The following is a 20,556-nucleotide window of genomic DNA, read 5'->3' as shown; positions in this document are numbered from 1 at the left end:
AGTGCTGGGAGTAATGCATTAAAAGTGAGTTATGTAAATTAGTAACTAGTAAAGTAATACATTATTTTTTTTTTAATTTACAAGAATATATCTGAGTTACTTAAAAATAAGTAAGCAAAAATGACACATTTGCCAAAAATATAATTTTTTTAATATTAAAAACTAACAAGCAAGCCCATCCAGATTACAAAACGTAACACATAAGTGATATAACGCATTAATTAGTAAAACAATTAGTTACTTTTTTTACGGAGTAACACAGTGTAATGCAAAAGTAAATTTCTCGAACACTGACCCTGAGTAAGTCAGAAGAAATGCAAGCCAGAACCCAAAGAGAAAAAGAAACAATTTCAGCTGTTCATTTGTGACACAAACAGTATTTGCTCAAAGCAGAAGTGTTAAAGTTATCAGCCTGAACTTTAGCCTACAGTGGGAGGCGACTGTGAGCCGTATGTGATGTTTTACATGAGTTTGTAGACCATCATTAGTATTCTCTATTCCAGCATAAGAACGCTTCCATAGGCACAGCTGAAGAAAAATGAAAAACTTTCCTTTATTAGACCATAAAGAGATGGATCAGTTAAGCCCCTTTCACACTGCACGTCGGACCCACAATATTCCCGTAACATTGCCTGGTCGCCTTCTGTGTGAAAGCAACCACGTCCCAGAATTGATTACCGAATCGAACCCGGGTCGGGGACCTAGTAACATTGCGGTAATCGATCCGGGACGAGCGCTGTGTGAACAAAAGCCAGATCTAATTCCGTGTCGAAGTGATGGCATGCGTTATCACGCGACTCTTTTACCGGCTGTTTTGAAGGAAGATCAACATTCACGACGAAAACATATGTGCAAACTGTAATGAAGCAGAGATCAGTTAGTTCCTCACTTTCCGCGCTGACGCCGAGATCATTTGCTTGCTTCAGGTAAAGTATAACGTGCCAAGCGTTGTCGACTCGTACATTACACGTCACGCGCTGATGTCACGTGTCGTTACGGGATCTTCAAGGGTTGTGTGTGAAAGCACGCACATATACCGGGTCATCACTGGCAGTGTGAAAGTGCAGAATCTAGCGACCAGGGAACAATTACAGGAACACTTTACCCCTGTATTTGCAGGAATGGCAGTGTGAAAGGGGCTTTATTCTATCACAGCATTTGCAGGAGATCACATGCGTTGAAGTGGTCATAGTCCACGCTGCAAACAGGACACTGCAAACCAGATAAACCAGCTCAGAGTACACCCCCCCCCCCTCCCCACACCATGTTTGAAAAGTAAACACAAAGTCAAAAAGACAACAGAAAATGATTTTTGGCCTATTCATCTGATTCTGCCAGGCTGACACGCTTTACACAAGACGGGAAGTCTGTATTCACTTCCAGCTGCTCCAGGGTGTTTTTGCAGTAGAAGCACCTCGGCAGCACTGGGCTCTGGATCGCTCCACTCAACAGCTGCAGATGGAGCTTCTTCAAGTCTCTCGGCAGAACGAACATCCTGCAGCCTCTGAGCTCAGTCTGCACACTCTTCTCATCATGCTCCAGGCTGATGACCCAGAACTTGTCCCGGCTGTGTGGGTCATGGGCAGCACTGGTAACGAGGTTGAGCGCAAGAGCAAAGAGATTGCTGGCAGAAGCTGAAACTGTGTCATCTGGCACGCCAGGAACTAGTTTGGATTTGAGGTCATCTGCAAAGAGAAGTATTTAAAAAATAAATAAATAATAATAAAAAAATATATATATATATGTATATATATATATATATATATATATATATATATATATATATATATATATATATATATATATATATATATACACACACATACAGTACAGACCAAAAGTTTGGACACACCTTCTCATTCAAAGAGAATTCTTTATTTTCATGACTATGAAAATTGTAAATTCACACTGAAGGCATCAAAACTATGAATTAACACATCTGTAATTATATACATAACAAAAACGTGTGAAACTACTGAAAATATGTCATATTTGTAGGTTCTTCAAAGTAGCCACCTTTTGCTTTGATTACTGCTTTGCACACTCTTGGCATTCTCTTGATGAGCTTCAAGAGGTAGTCACCTGAAATGGTCTTCCAACAGTCTTAAAGGAGTTCCCCGAGAGATGCTTAGCACTTGTTGGCCCTTTTGCCTTCTGTCTGCGGTGCAGCTCACCCCTAAACCATCTCGTGTGGGTTCAGGTCCGGTGACTGTGGAGGCCAGGTCATCTGGCGCAGCACCCCATCACTCTCCTTCTTGGTCAAATAGCCCTTACACAGCCTGGAGGGGTGTTTGGGGTCATTGTCCTGTTGAAAAATAAATGATGGTCCAACTAAGCGCAATCCGGATGGAGTAGCATGCCACTGCAAGATTGCATTGGTAGCAATGCTGGTTCAGTATACCTTCATTTTTGAAAAAATCCCCAACAGTGTCACCAGCAAAGCACCCCCACACCATCACACCTCCTCCTCTATGCTTCACGGTGGGAACCAGGCACGTGGAGTCCATCCGGTCACCTGTTCTGCGTCGCACAAAGACATGGTGGTTGGAACCAAAGATCTCAAATTTGGATTCATCAGACCAAAGCACAGATTTCCACTGGTCTAATGTCCATTCCTTGTGTTCTTTAGCACAAACAAGTGTCTTCTGCTTGTTGCCTTTCTTTAGCAGTGGTTTCCTAGCAGATATTCTACCATGAAGACCTGATTCACACAGTCTCCTCTTAACAGTTGTTCTAGAGATGTGTCTGCTACTAGAACTCCGTGTGCCATTGACCTGGTCTCTAATCTGAGCTGCTGTTAACCTGTGATTTCTGAGGCTGATGACTGGGATGAACTTATCCTCCACAGCAGAGGTGACTCTTGGTCTTCCTTTCCTGGGGCGGTCCGCATGTGAGCCAGTTTCTTTGTAGCCCTTGATGGTTTTTGTGACTGCACTTGGGGTCACTTTCAAAGTTTTCCCAATTTTTCTGACGACTGACCATTACTGAAGTAATGATGACCAGTCGTTTTCCTGTACTTAGCTGCTTTTTTCTTGCCATAATACAAATTCTAACAGTCTATTCAGTAGGACTATCAGCTGTGTATCCACCTGACTTCTGCACAACACAACTGATGGTCCCAACCCCATTTATGAGGCAAGAAATTTGATTCATAGTCATGAAAATAAAGAAAACTCTTTGAATGAGAAGGTGTGTCCAAACTTTTGGTCTGTACTGCATATGTATATATATATATATATATATATATATATATATATATATATATATATATATATATATATATAGAGAGAGAGAGAGAGAGAGAGAGAGAGAGAGAGAGAGAGAGAGAGAGAGAGAGAGATTCTTGAGTGAGAGCCAAATACACTGATGCTGGCATGAAACACAAACGTTGTTACCCGTGTATGTGCGTTGAGGTGGTGAGATGAGGAGGACTCTGTCTGAGAGGTCAGCCTGTGTGTTGAGCCAGCGGAGCGGCCCTTGTTCTGCTACACTTCTTCTCTCCCACACATCGATGACGACACGTACTCCACCACGACTCTGCAGACTTTCAGCCAGGAGCATCACAGAGCGCTGAAACACACTGTCTACTGCAGGGTACACGAGCAGCACACGCACAGACGCAGCGCGCCTCGAGCCACGAACCGAGCGGAAGGTTTGACCTGAGAGAGTGAACAGAGGAACATACTAACACACTACTCTAACTGACACTCTCATTGTTTAGTGTGATTGTGTAACATCTGCAGTAAAAAGCCAGAGTTCATCAAAAGCAGAAAGATAATTGTCTGAACTGTCACCTCTAAGCCTACTCTGAAACAGGCTGCTGGAGATATGTTCATAAGATCTCATATTTCAACTATTATCGACCACATCCCGTGTGTAGATGTGTAACATTTGAAAGCAAGTTTTAAATCGTTTTCTTCTCACTTACAGATGAAGAAGCAGCAGAGAAGCACGAAGAGAAGTGCCAGCACACATCCAACAATGTCCAAAGCAGATCTGTCTGGAATAAAACACCCCGAGAGTAAGCACAGAATTGTTGTGATCAGAGAAGCCAGTGAAACGAGAAGATGAGTTACAGGATACTCACTAGTACAGCTCACTTTTTGAACCTTCCATTCACTTTCTTCATGACAGTCTGTGAAGTGAGGCAGTATCTGCCATTATGTAAATCCAGATCAGTGTTAGTAAAATCCTTTTTTATTATATTTTTATAGCTATTGTCTTTTTTAGACAGGACAGGTCAAGTAGAGACGGGAAGTAAAAGGATACAAAAGGGATGTAAATATAGAGAATATTTTATAAGTGGAAGTTTAATTGTTCTTTTTCCACTGGAATTTATGTTTTCAGCAACATTTTGTGAGGTTTCTGATTTACCAGATATTTGTTTAGATTTGTGTATTGGAAAACAAACCTACTGACTGAGAAAAGGACTACACATGTGTTACCATGCACAGAATCGCCACATATTTTGACCAGTGAGATTGGATAATGTTTAATTAACACTTTAGATTAGGGCACACGTTTACTATTAATTAAGAATTTTCTCTCAATAAACTCCTAAATAATGCAGTTGATGTAGTGGTTATGTTTAGGTATGGGATGGATCTAGAATATTGTCATGCAGTAAAATATGCATTTTTAAATACTAATAAACAGCCAGTACACTAGTAATATGCAAGCTAATAAACAACTAGTTAATAGTGAAGGCTGAAGAGTGTCCTCTAATTCATAATAATTAAGCATATACATTATTATTTAACAACTATCAATTTCTAGCCACTGAAAAATGTCCATGATGTTTCTGTTAAATGTCTAGGTTTTCCTTGACTGAATAACCCTGCATGTATTCTAATAAAGCATATATTATTTTGAGGCTGTATGATGTACAAGTAAAGATTAGGTCTTATTGTATAGTTACCAATATCTCAAGGTCTTCACAGGGACCCATGTATTCCATGTATTCTAGTTCCACTTCACATTTTTCTACTTTGCATTCCTGCAAGACAAAAAATAAAATAAAATGCTATGTCATTAAAATGACAACTTTTTCTTATTAAAGGACATCTTTTCTCATAATAACGTTATGCTGTTAAAACAGCATAATTATCTTGTTGACACTCAAGCATCCTTCTTATAGCAGCCCTTAATAGCGCCTTAGTAGACAAATTTGGCCATATCACTATCTTACATAAAATAAGATGCTTTATTTATTTATTTATTTGTCATAAATGATATTTCTTGTACTTCAGAAAAAATTTAAGACAGACAAAATATTTTTGGTAAAATTTGGTGACTTTGGTGAAATATGATGGTATAAAAATATCAAAATATCAAAATTATCATTAGCCACAATTTGGCTGTAGTAAAAAGTTGTAACGCCACGCCAGCAGAGGGAGCCCTCTCCCGAGTACTGACTGTGTTCCGCTCCCTCTGCTTCACATGTACTTCCTGTTTGTGCTATATATATAAGCATGGCCGCCACCACTATCACGTTGCGAAGTATTGCCAGCCTGTCTGCCTTACCGAGCGTTTTTCCCATTGCCATAGTTTGCCTTCTTGTGTATGATCTTTGCCTGGTTTACCTGTCTCTTTCTTTGGATTTGCCCACTGTCTTGTTGTTTGGATTGGACTGCCTCTCTGTGTATGATTCTCTGCCTTTTACGATTACGATTCTCTGCTTACTGTTTGGATATGTCTGCTGTGGATGTTATTAAACTGCATATGGATTCTAACACCGCCTCCGCGTCCTTACATAATACTTCGCCACCGAAGAATCCAGCAGAGGTAACAGATCTACAGGCCGCGTTGGCTTATCAGAGCAACGTTCTCACGGAGTACCGTGACCAACTGGCTAAAGCTCAAGTGGCTAACGACTATCTCACACAGTATCTACGATCGCTACCACCACCCAAGCCCGCAAAGTTACTTTTTGCACTTCCTGATAAATTTAATGGTTCTGCAGAACAAAGCAAGGGTTTCATTCGGCAAGTTGAAATCTTTTTCATGTATCAAGAGGATAGCTTTGACTCAGATGAGAAGAAGTGTGCATTCCTCATGTCATTGCTAACGGGCAAAGCGATCGTGTGGGCCGCAGCAGTTTGGGAAACCGACCGTATGTTACAAACATCTTTCCCGTATTTCATAAAACTAATCAGGGATGTGTTTAAATACCCAGCAGGGGGTAAGGATGTTTCCACTCAACTAATGCAACTCACTCAAGGCCGCAAATCGGCCGCCGACCATGCCATCGCATTCAGAACAATTGCTGCTCAGAGTGGATGGAACGATGTTGCACTTAAGGCCATGTTTCGTCGCAGTTTAATCCTGGAGTTACAGGCAGAGCTCGCTTGTAAAGGTGAGGACTGTTCTGATTATATTACGTTGGCTATCAGGATCGATAATCTCATCCGTAACCATCGCCCTCAAGCCAAGTTTACGAATTTCATGCCTGCTCCTATAACAACACTGATGTCTGAAACCTGCCATGTCGGTGATCATGCCAATTCTGAGCCTATGCAACTAGGAGTTACCAGACTGTCATCTGAAGAAAGATCAAGAAGGGTCACTCAGAGAGTGTGTTTCTACTGCGGTAGTCCGGCCCATCGCAATGCAATGTGTCCGCTCAAGGCCCGAAAGGACTATAATGATAACAGCCGGGTGAGTGTTTACAAGCACAATGTAAAGAATCTCACTACCATGGTTAAGATATCTACTGAGAATGATTCGTTTGTATTCACTGCACTGATTGACTCCGGCTCGGCATTAAACCTCATTCATCGGGATCTTGCTGATACATACCATATCCCCGTTCTACCATGTGACCCACCTATTGAAGTAAAAGCTGTTAATAATAAAGCAATTGGAAGCGGCATCACTCAACAAACACAACCTGTAAAGATGCAGATAGGCCTATTTCACCAGGAAACCATTACTTTCTATGTCATCGATTCACCATGCCATGAAATCATACTTGGATACCCCTGGTTATCTGTCCATGATCCAACCATTTCCTGGCAGAGTGGAGAGATAAAATGTTGGTCACAATTCTGTTTCTCTACCTGTCTGAATAATGTCCTGTCTAAACCTTGTCTCACCACCAGCGTCGAGAGTCCAGAAAATAAGCCTGTAACCATTCCATCCTCTTATCAGGATCTTCAGGAAGTCTTCAGTAAAACCAAGGCCACTCAACTACCACCTCATCGTCATTGGGATTGTGCCATAGAACTACTACCTAACGCCATGCCACCCAAGAGTAAGATCTTTCCACTGTCACTTCCGGAGAGTCAGGCTATGGACGCATATGTTGAGGAAGCTCTCAGTTCTGGATTCATCCGTCCATCCACATCCCCAGCTGCAGCAGGATTCTTCTTCGTGGAGAAAAAGGATGGAGGTCTACGCCCCTGCATCGACTATAGAGGTTTGAACAATATTACTGTCAAGTTCAGATATCCACTGCCACTTGTTCCTGCAGCGCTTGAACAACTCAGGGAGGCCAAAATCTACACCAAATTAGATTTAAGAAGTGCATATAATCTCATCAGGATCAGAGAGGGTGATGAATGGAAGACGGCATTCCTGACCACTAGGGGGCACTATGAGTACCAAGTTATGCCGTATGGGTTAGCAAATGCACCTGCAGTATTCCAGTCATTCATGAATGAAATTTTCAGGGACCTCTTAAATAAATTTGTTATTGTCTACATCGATGATATTCTGATCTACTCTAAGACTGAAGAGGAACACAAGGATCATGTCAGAACGGTACTTACCAGATTATTAGAGAATCAGCTCTATGTCAAGGCAGAGAAATGTGAATTCCATGTGTCAAGAACCTCATTCCTAGGTTATAATGTCAACCATCAGGGTGTGGAAGTGGATCAGTCAAAGATTAAGGCAGTCACTGAATGGCCACAACCCACCACCATGAAGGAACTGCAACACTTTCTAGGATTCGCAAATTTCTACCGACGTTTCATAAGGAATTACAGTATCACAGCCGCACCTATGACATCACTATTGAAGGGGAAGCCATCCAAGTTCAAATGGACTGATCAAGCTACACGGGCATTCACTAACCTCAAGAACAGCTTTTCCACGGCACCTATCCTGAAACACCCTGACCCCGATTTACCATTTATACTGGAGGTTGATGCCTCCGATTGTGGGATCGGTGCAGTGCTCTCTCAACGCCACGGACAACCAGGAAAGCTCTTCCCCTGTGCTTTCTTTTCCATGCTGAACGAAACTATGATGTCGGAAACAAAGAGCTATTGGCTATGAAGGCAGCCATTGAAGAATGGAGGCACTGGTTAGAGGGTTCCACTCACCCCTTCCAGGTAATTACTGACCATAAGAACCTCGAATACATCAAGAGTGCCAAAAGACTAAACCCTCGCCAGGCTCGCTGGTCCTTGTTTTTTACCAGGTTCCAATTTGCAGTGACATACCGCCCTGGCAGTAAGAATAGTAAGGCTGATGCCCTGTCCAGAAGGCATGACCACCCATTGAACGATCATCAACCCGAATCTATCCTACCATCGTCCATCATCATAGCACCAATCATGTGGGACATAATGGAGGAGATTCAAAGGGAGCAACGTAACGAACCCACACCTCAGGGCTGTCCTGCTAGTCGACACTATGTTCCATCCAGGATTCGACCAAGAGTTTTACATTGGGTCCATTCTTCACTATGTTCCGGGCATCCAGGTATCTCTCGCACACTACACCTCACGCAGAACTCTTTCTGGTGGCCTGCTATGATCAAGGATGTAGCAAATTTTGTCAAGTCTTGTCCTGTGTGTGCACAATCAAAAACCCCCAAAGAACTCCCATCAGGTTTGCTGCAACCCTTACCGATACCACAGAGACCATGGTCACACCTATCTGTTGACTTTGTCACCGATCTCCCCTTATCTCAAGGTTTCACCACTATCCTTGTAATCATTGACCGCTTCTCAAAGGCATGCAGACTCGTACCGCTGAAAGGTCTTCCCACAGCCATGGATACAGCTCAAGCGATGTTCCATCATGTCTTCAGGATTTACGGTATCCCCGAGGATAGTTTCTCAGACCGTGGAACACAATTCACGTCCCAGGTATGGAGAGCTTTCTGTAAACAACTCGATATCAATGTCAGTTTAACTTCAGGTTACCAGCCTCAATCAAATGGACAAGTGGAGAGATTGAATCAAGAGATCGGCAGATACCTTAGATCCTACTGTGGACGTGAGCAGCATCGATGGTCAGAGTTCCTTCCATGGGCAGAGTACGCTCAAAACTCTTTAAGACATTCATCCACAGGCCTTACTCCGTTCCAGTGTGTGCTAGGATACCAACCCCCCATGTTCCCATGGTCTGGAGAACCGTCCCTTGTACCTGCAGTTGACGATTGGATTCGTCGGAGCGAGAGGGTATGGGATAGTGCTCATGTGCGTCTACAAAGGGCCATCAGGAATCAGGAAATTCAGGCCAATCGAAGACATCGTCCACATCCCCCCTATCAACCGGGACAAAGGGTCTGGCTCTCCACTCGGGACCTCAAGTTGCGGCTGCCCAGCAAGAAACTCAGCCCACGGTACGTAGGCCCATTTAAGATCCTGAGACAGATAAATGCGGTTACTTATGAACTGGAGCTGCCTGTTAACTACCGTATCTCTCCCTCCTTCCATGTTTCCCTCCTGAAACCGTTCCACCCGAATACTGACCCCATCGTCGAGAACCGGGAGCCACCTCCACCGCTGGACATTGATGGAACTCCGGCTTATGCGGTAAAGGAGTTGTTGGACTCCAGACGAAGAGGGGGTCAGCTTCAATACTTGGTGGACTAGGAGGGATACGGTCCAGAGGAGAGATCTTGGGTAGCCGCCCACGACATACTAGATCCCTCGTTAATTCAGGAATTTCATCGAGCCAGACCCGATCGTCCAGCACCGCGACCACGGGGACGTCCTCGTAGAGCGCCAGGAGGCGCTCGTGGGGGGGGGGGGGATTCTGTAATGCCACGCCAGCAGAGGGAGCCCTCTCCCGAGTACTGACTGTGTTCCGCTCCCTCTGCTTCACATGTACTTCCTGTTTGTGCTATATATATAAGCATGGCCGCCACCACTATCACGTTGCGAAGTATTGCCAGCCTGTCTGCATTACCGAGCGTTTTTCCCATTGCCATAGTTTGCCTTATTGTGTATGATCTTTGCCTGGTTTACCTGTCTCTGTCTTTGGATTTGCCCACTGTCTTGTTGTTTGGATTGGACTGCCTCTCTGTGTATGATTCTCTGCCCTTTACGATTACGATTCACTGCCTACTGTTTGGATATGTCTGCTGTGGATGTTATTAAACTGCATATGGATTCTAACGCCGCCTCCGCATCCTTACAAAAGTCAATTACTGCATAAACTGTAGGCTTTATAAATTAGAACTTAACCTCTTAGGTTTTAGATTTTATCACAAGTTAAATTTGTAGATTTATAATATATGTAATGTTTGTGTTGGGTGAGACTTAAGCTGACGTGGATCAAGCTTGACTGACTTGACCTGATTTGACGCTAAGCTTGAGGTTTGTCATATTTTCCAGCTGGTTGAAGTGTTGATTGGACCTCTGAATTAGTTCTAGAATGAAATGAAATGTTGAGGAGAATCATACCCCTTTCCCTCCATCTGTTTTTAGCAGTCGTTGTGTGCTGTTTTTCAATATGATGGTATGTCTTTCCGCCACGAAGCTCGTATTGAAGGTCACCACTATTTTGTCTCCATGAAGCACTGAATAAATGTCAGCATTCCACTGAATTTCAGCTAGCAAGTCAATCAAACAGAAGAAGAGCAGTCAGTTGCCAAAACATTAAACGTGATGAAAACACCAGCACTAAGTATTAAACTTCATTGTGTGAATGATGCCTCAAATCATGTGTGCTGCTGTTATTTAAGAAATCAGCACCTGATGCCTTTCCACCTCGATCACAAGCTTACCTTGACATCAGAGCTGTGTCTGAAATGCCCCGTCCCTATATATAGTGCACTGTTTCAGACATTCTGATGTTTGAAACCACAGGGAACGTTGTGATTATGGTTCAGATTCATAATGCACTTAACATAATAGTAGTGAGTTTGCATGATAACCCTGTGGAGCTCTAAAGATTACCCGTAGGTGTGAGAGTGAATGCGTGAGTCTATTAATTGAATGAAATGGACTATATGACATTCACTAAATAGGGAATAATGAACGAGGAGATATATCACAGAATATTGCACACTTGAGGCCAGCTCTAACATCATGGCAGTGCGTTTTGCATGTCTGAGCACTGCTATCATTTGCATATACTATTTCAGGAAGTGCCTGTAGAATCTGTGAATCTTTAAACACAATGGGTGCAGTCTGATCGATTCGGTGGCATTGCTGTCTGTCTCCAATAAGACAGATCAAATCATCAAACGTCTGACCACATAGAAAATAGAAGATAATAGTGGCTATAAGAGCAAATAAATCTAACCTGTTCGGGCCATCTTTATATATTCTGTATTTGCTCCACCAGATGGTGTTGGAATATTATAGGCAGATACGTAATAACTGGTTGAAGGACAAACAGCTACATTTGGCACAATGAAATGGAACCATAACTGTCAATCAAGAGAAGAAAAAGATTAGGACACAGAATCAATTACTACGTAAAACACACAAAAGAAAACTTGGTTAACAGTACTTTTCCTTACTATACATGGTGTTTTTTACAGTGTAGGGTTTGTCACATCTTGTGTTAATTTATTACCATTTTAGTGCCAAGTGCGCTGCTGTGACAATGTGCAGCTTGTATATATTAGTTGTGGAAAAGCTTTTTGTGATGAACTCAAATTCAATGTGGTTTTCTCTTCACCAACCGTGTTATTATGATGGTTAAAGGATCAAACAGTTCAGTAGCAGTGTGGTTATGCTTCCTCAGTTAAACAGGGCTGTGGGTGGATTTACTGGTTTGTTTGTTCTGTTCAACAGTTTTAAACTGTCACAGAAAGTGGGGGTTTGTTTCTGCACATTTTCTCTGTATTTTTACAGATTGTGTTTACAGTTTAACCTTGTCTGTGAGCCTCAGTGCTCTTCGACTGTGACCTTGTAGTAAAGGCACTGATGACTAGTATTTAATTCACCATTTGTGTCCTTTCTTTACCTGTTCTTGACCAGTGAGGTTGATTCGCTCTGATGTAAATGGAGGCTGGTACTCGCATCTGTAATATGAGTCATAATCTTCGGAAACCGTTATCCATGTGCCAATAAGACTGCGAAAGCTGCCTAAGAAGACAATATTCAAATGTACAACCTTCAAAATATTCACTATTAAAAAAAATTATGGTAACACTTTAGTATAGGGTCCAATTCTCACTATAAACTAGTTGCTTATTAGCATGTCTATTATTAATATATTGGCTGTTTATTAGTGCTTATAAAGTACATATAATGCATGACAGCCATAATCCTACCCAATACCCTAAATGTAATAACTACCTTATAAACTAATAATAAGCAGCAAATTAGGAGTTAATTGAGGCAAAAGTCATAGTTAATGGTTAGTTAATTGTGAGAATTGGACCTTAAAATAGTGTGACCAAAATTATTTATAGCCTTAGAAATGTACAGCCTTGTTCATTTACACTGGCTTTTACCTGCTCCCATGATGCAACACAAACCACATATACACATCATTAAAAGTGCTAGTGCAAGATGGCCGCTATACGATACCAGTAAAACAAACTTCAGCTTAACTGCAAACCATCTGCTGAAGTCATGTAGTGATATTTGTAATGCGGTGTGTCTGTGCATCTCATGTGCATCACGTCAGCAAAATGAAACTAATGTGATCAGCTGAAATATCTGTCTGATCAGGCTTTTCTCTTTTCTGTTAGCAAGAAGCATTTTTCATGATTCTGCAGTTTTTAAATCATGTTACTTTTCAGTGTGTAATGATTTACAAATTGTATTTTAACAATTTGATTAAATACGGAAAAAACTGCTTTGTAAAATGTCACACATTTCATCCATATGAAAATAATATAGACACATTTTTACCACATGAACATTTTTCTGTATGAGGATCCTGTTGGGACGTTTAAGAGATGCCTCTGATTAATGAAGCAGCATCTAATGGCACTCAGCATCATCTCATCAATCAGACAGCTCATTTCAAACCAGACGTCAGTCGTTATCTTGAAAAGAATGAGCAGCACTTCCTGTCTCACCAACACTATCTCTGTCACAAGACCAATGAAACCCAAAGCTTGTTTTTCACAAAATCCTACCAGACATCCTATAATTAGCTGATAATGAAAAACCCTAAATGATTTCACATTAAACAATATCTCTGACTGATGTCAAACTGATGTGCATAACAAATATTTCAACTATCATTGCTTTCTGCTAACAAAACCATCTTGTGCCAATTAGTTAAATAAATTAAATGAGAATATACGAAACGTTTAAACACAAAACACAACTAACAAGTCACTCTTTCATCAAATGGGTTTTAAAATAATGTTTTCTTCTGTATTTAATTATGAAACCTTGGTTTATAACAGATTTGTTTCAATTAGTAATTTGTAATAGATCATGAACATAATATTGCACATCAAGTGACTCTTAGTTTCCCATAATTCCACCAATGACAATTTCTCATGAATTCCAAATTGAGGTTTCTTCAGAAAAACAAAACAAAACAAAACAAAAAAACATACTGTACATGTGTGCTGTATGACTGAATAATCTCAGAAAAGAGTCAAAACCACACACAACTAAATAATAATAATCACTTACTGTGATGTCACTTACTATCAATATTAATGGACCATCTGATAATAATAGAGGTTTGAGATTCAATCAGCTCTGCAGACAGCTCGTTTAAGGGTGAAGGGTTCGATTCATGGATTGTATACCATTCTGTGGGTACTGTATGCTCTAAAAATAAGTACATACAAATAAATAAATAAGAAAAAGAAATAGAAATAGAAAGGAAGAAAGAAAGAAAGAAAGATGTACTTTAACACTTACTATCTTGTTTACAAGTGGCAACCTTTAGATATCAAAAGAGAGCAATAGTTTAATTAAGCTCTGATCAAATGATTAATATCAAATATTTCTGCTATGAGATGGCAGTGTACTTACTATACTGAGAGAACTGTTGTCTGAAGCTGTCCACTGGATTAAAAAGAAAAAAGCAACAATTTCCCTCATGCAGTCTAGAAGTTCCATTTGAACAGACCTGAACACAAATCTCTATTGAAATGAGCCGTGGCTCTCCTTTTATACGTTCCACAACAGGAAACGCCCACAAACCATATGCACACAGCACCAGATTGTCATCAGTGGCTCACAAATCAAACAGTTCCTGACTTTACTGTTGTCTTTCAGAAAAAACCTCATAGAAAAACATAAATCACCTTTATTTATATAGTCTTTATACAGTACTGGTTGTGTCAAAGCAGCTTTACAGTGTCCGACAGGAAAATAGTGTGTCAATAATGCCCATTCTTTTATTTACCAGTAAATTTGTTCCAGTAATTTTATAGCAATTTACTGGTATTACTGTGTGAAAGGGGCTAATATTACCTATGATTTCCGCGATGAGGAAAACACAAATGGAATCATGGAATCCAGTAATATAAATGGAATTTACTGTATGACACGAAATGTCACACAATTGGTCAAAGTTTGGATGAATTAATCAAAAGTAGGTCAGTACAGTTAAATAAAGTCAAAATATGGACAAGTATCCATAAATATTAAGCTGCAAGAATAGTATTTAAATATTAATCAGCATGTTCGCGTGTCTCGGAGTATGTTAATGGCACAAATGGCACTTTTGTTTTCTACACAAAGTCAAATCAAATCACCTTTATTTATATAGCGCTTTAAACAAAAAAAGATTGTGTCAAAGCAACCGAACAACATTTATTAGGAAAACAAATAAATGTGTGTCAATAATGCAAAATGACAGTTAAAGGCAGTTCATCATTGAATTCATTGATGTCATCTTTGCAATCAAGTCAACAAGATCGCTGTAAATGAAGTGTCCCTAACTAAGCAAGCCAGAGGTGACAGTGGCAAGGAACCGAAACTCCATTGGTGACAGAATGGAGAAAAAACCTTGGGAGAAACCAGGCTCAGTTGGGGGCCAGTTCTCCTCTGACCAGACGAAACCAGTAGTTCAATTCCATGATGTGCAGCAAAGTGTGGGACGCACGCGGTGTTTTCAGCTTGTCATGTCACTACGTGATGACATAAATACATGAACAGCATCTCCAGAACTCCAGACTCCCTCTGAGAGTCACTTCATGAGCTTTTGACAGTTTAATTTGAAAAACCATCATCATATCATTTAAATAGGCTAATAACAATAAAATAAATATATTACTGTGGTGCAGTATTATATACATAATACTACTGAAGTGTGGCCACAGGAAAATGATACACAGGACCAACAGATATGAGGTTCGTATTTTTAGTCCTTATAATTGGTTAGGAGTTTCTATTTATTTTCACTTAAGTATTTGGGACAGAAAACCCAGAACAAATCAAAATACAATGTCAAAAATATCCTTGGATTACAAATCACATTGTTCACCCCAAAATAAAGATAATATAACAACTTGTCATTTCTTCTTGTGTGCAATAATAAACAACAATGTCAAAATAAAACACCAGCAACAATAATACGGTAGTGGCACTCTATAAAGAAAACATAACATCTTAAAACTGCACAGACATTTAGACTACAATAACACTCACTAAATACACCTGAAATGACATAGTGCATATATTACTCACTTTTCCTTGTGTTTCTGATATTACACCGTAATATAACACTTCTTCCACGTGAACAGGCCTCGTCTATACATGCGGTGCGCTAGCTCAGCCACCCTCACACATCCACGCAATCCTGCATTAACACCCAACTCCCTGTGAATATAAATCAACATTCGAGGCAATCTTCCAGTCGACAGCAATTATAAACTTTTATAAAAGCATTATACAAAGATATCTGTACTTGGATGCTATCCAAATTACACACGAACGGCAATCGCGGACACGCACAGCATTACTCTGTGACTTCCTCACTGCGCGCATGCTCACACGCTCATCTAGACACATAATGACGTCACCTGACATTTCTTAAAGGAAGCTCTCATTACATTCTCCGCAAATATATACTTTGCGAATTTAAGTATTTAAATCACCTCAACCATCACCTAGTTAAATTCTCCCCTGCGTTCTCCCCTCATTTTCACTGCTTCCCTAAACAGAACAGAACTTAAGTCAGCTAATATCTGTGAATTTGCTGCTGGACTTGTAGAGGCAAAGTCCAGGACCGACCTTGGCTCATGGTGCAAATTTGAATGCTGTCCAGCATTTGGCCTCCTACTACGACTGCGTGGTGCAGCAACAGGATGAGGTAACACACTAGTAGCTGCATCCAGCCTTTCCTCAGTCTCCAAGGCTTCGACAGGCCCTGCTAAAACATCGACATGGGCAGAATCAACCAATTCTCTGCTGAGTACTACCTTGGGTTCATGCTCTTCACCCTGTTGGCCAAAAGACTGGGTACTAAGATCTTTTACTACGGGTGCATGAGGTCTCTCTTCCCTTAAAACCAAACCCTCTTCTGAATCCTCAGACTCCTCTTCACTAAGGGGCTCGGACTTCTCCTCTTGAGCTTTTCGCACTCTCCTAGGGGCAGGAGTAGGATGATTCACACAAGGCCTGATGTCAACTCTGTTAGCTCTCTTTGCAGGCCCTCCTTCCAACGGCTCCACTGTGAATGTGTTGTCCAAGATCCCTACTACTTTGTATATGATTGGCCCCCAGGCATCCTGTATTTTGTGACGACCTACTGGTCTGTTCCTCAGGTACACCAGTGCCCCGATCTCAATCTTCGGGCAATATACTCGATCCTTGTCTAATGAAATGCGCTCTGCAGCCTTTTTTTCAGAATATTCCCTTGTCCTGGCATGTGCATCATTCAGACGCCTTTGGTGGACCAACATCCAGTCGTGTTTATGGTTTACAACTTGCTCTTGACCAAGCAGGGAATCCACTGGCAGATAAGGATCAACTCCAAACAACAAATAATATGGAGAATAGCCAGTAGTCGCATGGGGTGTCGCATTATATGCATAAACCAGCTCCGGTAGGTATTCGGGCCATCTGCGTTTCTTTTCAGGTGGCAGCGTTTTCAACAGGTCATGTAGCGTCCTGTTGAACCGCTCACACTGAGCATTGCCAGTGGGGTGGTATGGCGTGGTGCGGCTCTTTTTCACCCCATAAAGCTTACAAAGTTCAGCCACCACCTCACTCTCGAAATTGCGGCCCTGATCGGAATGCAGAGGTGTTGGAATACCATACTTCATGAACCACTCCCTAAGCAACACCTTGGCAGTGGTGTCTGCTTTTTGATCTCGGGTCGGGAAGGCCTGAGTGAACTTTGTAAAGATATCTGTGATTACAAGAACATTTTCCCGGCCGTCAGAGGCAGGTTCCAGGACAGTGAAGTCAACAGCGATTACCTCAAGAGGTCTAGAAGCCAGGAATGATTTCACAGGAGGGTGGACCTTTGGCTGTGGCAGCTTAGCCATCACACATCGCTGACAATCTTTTATCCACTCCTCCACATCATTTTGCATCCCTATCCAAAAGCACCTGCGCCTCAACAAGTGGAGGGTATGCTCGACACCTTGGTGCCCCATAGAGTTGTGCACATACTCCAAGACAGGCTTCTTCAAGCTGAGAGGTAACAATAGCTGATAAGATTCCCCATATCTGACATCCTCAAAGACACGGTACAGTAGACCTTGGCGCTCCCTGATGCTGTTCCAGTGCTTCAGCATTGACCGAACAGGTTTTGACAGAGCTTTTAGCTCCTTCCCAAGGGGCCTTCTCTTTTGATCCCAAAACTTTTTGAATCCACTAATTACAAAATCTTGCTGCTGGAAGCCAATTAATTCATTAGCTGTATAGCCTGGAAAGGTTGGAGTATTTCCCTGACCCCATCCATTGCCAGCATCCAGGGAGTTTGACACTACAGCTCGCATATGCCTCACTTTACAGCTGTATGTCCCAGCATCTACAAGTGCAGGGTCAAGGTCTGTACCACGGTGAATCCAACCACAGACAGCCACACATCCATCATACTCCACATCCTCCGAAACCGGCTCAAGCTCCCCTGCGAACGGCTGTCTAGATAGTGTGTCAGCTACAGTGTTTCGATACCCTGGACGATACAGAACATCGAAATCAAAGACAGACAACTGCGAAAGCCACCTTTGTACAATTGCTCCAAACTTTGCTGTTTTCAAGTGGCACAGAGGATTATTGTCCGTTATCACAGTAAATTTGGACCCCAACAAATACCCTCGAAACTTCTCTACAACCGCCCACTTTAGAGCAAGGAGCTCTAAGTTTCATGCTGCTGTAATTTCTATCTTTTTTCTCCGCATCTCTCAGCCGTCTACTTGCAAAAGCAATGGCACGTTTTACATTTCCCTGTTGTTGATATAAAACAGCGCCCAGTCCCTGACTGCTTGCATCTGTCTCTACGATAAAGGGTTTTGAATAGTCCGCCATCCCTAAGACAGGCGCACTAGTAAGCTTATCTTTGAGTGTGTCAAAAGCGGTTTGACATTTTTCAGTCCACAGACTCCCTAAAAGGACATTAGTTCTGCTGGAGCTTTCAGGGGTCAGGCATGAATTCACCAGGTCATGAAGTGGGCAAGCTATCTTTGAGAATTCCTGTATAAACCGTCTGTAGTAACTACAGAGTCCAAGGAAGGACCTCAATTCCTTTACTGTAGACGGAACTGGCCACTGTCTTATAACTTCCACTTTCTGAGGGTCTGTGCCAATACCATCGGCTGATATCTGATGTCCCAGAAACACAACCTCTGACTGAAGAAGGTGGCATTTTTCTAACTTTATCTTGAGACCAGTGTCCTGCAGCCTCCTCAGTACTGTTTCCAGCCTAACTAAGTGTTCCTGGAATGTTGAGGAATACACCAAGATATCATCCAGGTATACTAACAAAATCTGGAAAACAAGATCATTCATGGTGGCCTGCATCAGTCTTTAGAAGGTTGCAGGTCCATTGCAGACCCCGAACGGCATCCGCAAGAATTCATAGAGGCCAAAAGGGGTCGAGAAAGCGGTCTTGTGCCGGTCTCCTTTCGCCATTGCCACCTGATGATAGCCGCTTGCTAAATCAATTGTCGAGAAAGTAACACGCACCCCGTAGAGCATCAAAGCTCTCATCTATTCGAGGTAAGGGAAAGGCATCTTTTTTGGTCTTCTGATTATGTTTGCGGTAATCTACACATAGCCTGATACTGCCATCTGCTTTATGTACCAGTACGATTGGAGATGCGTAGGCACTATTAATTTCCTGTATGACTCCTTTCCTTACCAATCGTGAGACGGGATCCTTCACTTCTCTATACTGGTTAGGAGGAACTCGACGATAAGGCAGTGTGATAGGCTCATCATCAGTTAAGTGAATTTCATGTGTGATTTTGTCTGTGTAGCCTAGGTCCTCATCCTCTAGCGCAAAAACATCAATGTACTTCTTCAACAATGACCTAAGCTGAGCTTGCTCATACTCACTTCCTCCTACATCAATCTTATCCAAGATTTCCTGCACACGGTCTCTGCTTTGCCCATCCTTCATATTTAAAGTCACCTGTTCAAGGTCTGCTGAAATCCGCTGAAACCTTACTTCACACTGCTGTGAGCTGTCCACACATTCCACCTTTGACAGGATACCCAGTCGGGTCCTGGGTGACAACCACACGTCCTTCTGAGAAAAATGTAGAATTTTAACAGGTATGCAGGGACAATGGGAGTCAACGATGGTGGGGATAACTACCAAACCTCCTGGCAACGGAGTACTAAGAGGTTCTAACAGCATAGGACTTCCTTCCCGACACCCCTATTGAAGACTGTTGCAGTAATTGTCACTACTGAGTCCGCAGGTATATGCCCTGTCCATTTTCAATCAGAATCAAATTTTCCTCCTAAGGTGGTATCAAATTCTGCCTGGACTAACTGTCTACATCGGCTGATTATATTCATTACTAGGATGCATGGCACTGTGTTTTCAGGGCTAGAAACATCTTTGACTACTGGGAAACCACAATCCAGCATCTTAATTCCCATGGCCTCCACCTCAAGCTCCAAGTAACCCAAGTAGGGTATGTCAAGCCCGTTGGCCGCTGTGAGCTTTAGCCAACCTGCCATGGAGAGGATGTCAGCATCTTTACCACACAAATGGTCTCTGAAGAACTGCTCTGTTATTGTGCTCACCTGACTGCCTGTGTCCAACAAACCTTTAGTGGTGACACCACAAATTGAAAGCTCTACTACAGGACATGTACCCACAGCACGTTGCAACAACTGGTCACAGGTTGGAGGTGCATCTTTTGAGTCTGTCTGGCCCCCCCAAATTGCCCGACTCACAACAACTGGGGGTTCTCGTTTCCCTGTGGGCGAGAAGATGCAGGTCTCACAGCTCTAGAGCTCTGCTTCTGTGGGCAAT

At 42.1% G+C, this 20,556-nt stretch overlaps 2 protein-coding genes across 3 annotated transcripts; both read right to left on the bottom strand.

Annotated features, from left to right (window-relative positions):
* Positions 1–1,038: 1,038 nt before the first annotated feature.
* On the bottom strand, positions 1,039–14,238 carry LOC113107793 (interleukin-17 receptor B-like). Of its 2 annotated transcripts, XM_026270512.1 has the most exons (11): positions 14,142–14,238; positions 14,028–14,049; positions 13,809–13,934; positions 12,157–12,278; positions 11,488–11,614; positions 10,644–10,792; positions 4,919–4,996; positions 4,088–4,154; positions 3,929–4,000; positions 3,396–3,659; positions 1,040–1,685 (listed from the first exon to the last, which is right to left on the bottom strand). In XM_026270512.1, the coding sequence occupies exons 1-11, from the start codon at positions 14,226–14,228 to the stop codon at positions 1,318–1,320; spliced, it is 1,482 nt and encodes a 493-aa protein (XP_026126297.1). In that variant the 5' UTR covers positions 14,229–14,238; the 3' UTR covers positions 1,040–1,317. The 2 variants fall into 2 exon arrangements, with proteins under 2 accessions (XP_026126296.1, XP_026126297.1); XM_026270511.1 differs by having other exon boundaries at positions 1,039–1,685; positions 3,929–4,154.
* A 1,251-nt stretch (positions 14,239–15,489) lies between these two features.
* On the bottom strand, positions 15,490–17,651 carry LOC113106791 (uncharacterized). The gene is made up of 2 exons (XM_026268814.1): positions 15,804–17,651; positions 15,490–15,704 (listed from the first exon to the last, which is right to left on the bottom strand). Exon 1 carries the CDS (start codon positions 17,606–17,608, stop codon positions 16,226–16,228), a length of 1,383 nt encoding a protein of 460 aa, XP_026124599.1. The 5' UTR covers positions 17,609–17,651; the 3' UTR covers positions 15,490–15,704; positions 15,804–16,225.
* Between the last annotated feature and the right edge of the window lie 2,905 nt (positions 17,652–20,556).

Source organism: Carassius auratus, chromosome 8 (genome assembly GCF_003368295.1).
Source record: "Carassius auratus strain Wakin chromosome 8, ASM336829v1, whole genome shotgun sequence".
NCBI classification, from domain to species: Eukaryota; Metazoa; Chordata; class Actinopteri; order Cypriniformes; family Cyprinidae; genus Carassius; species Carassius auratus.
Note: the sequence above shows the minus strand (reverse complement) of the source record. Positions and strands in the feature narration are given on the sequence as shown.

Coding starts and splice junctions, on each gene's coding strand:
- LOC113106791 (XM_026268814.1), bottom strand. CDS start 17,608: ATGGCTAAGCTGCCACAGCCAAAGGTCCACCCTCCTGTGAAATCATTC.
- LOC113107793 (XM_026270511.1), bottom strand. CDS start 14,228: ATGGAACTTCTAGACTGCATGAGGGAAATTGTTGCTTTTTTCTTTTTA. Junction 10,793..11,487: donor TATAAAGATGGCCCGAACAG/GTTAGATTTATT, acceptor TTGACTTGCTAG/CTGAAATTCAGTGGAATGCT. Junction 1,686..3,395: donor ACCTCAACGCACATACACGG/GTAACAACGTTT, acceptor TTCTCTTTGCAG/ATGACCTCAAATCCAAACTA.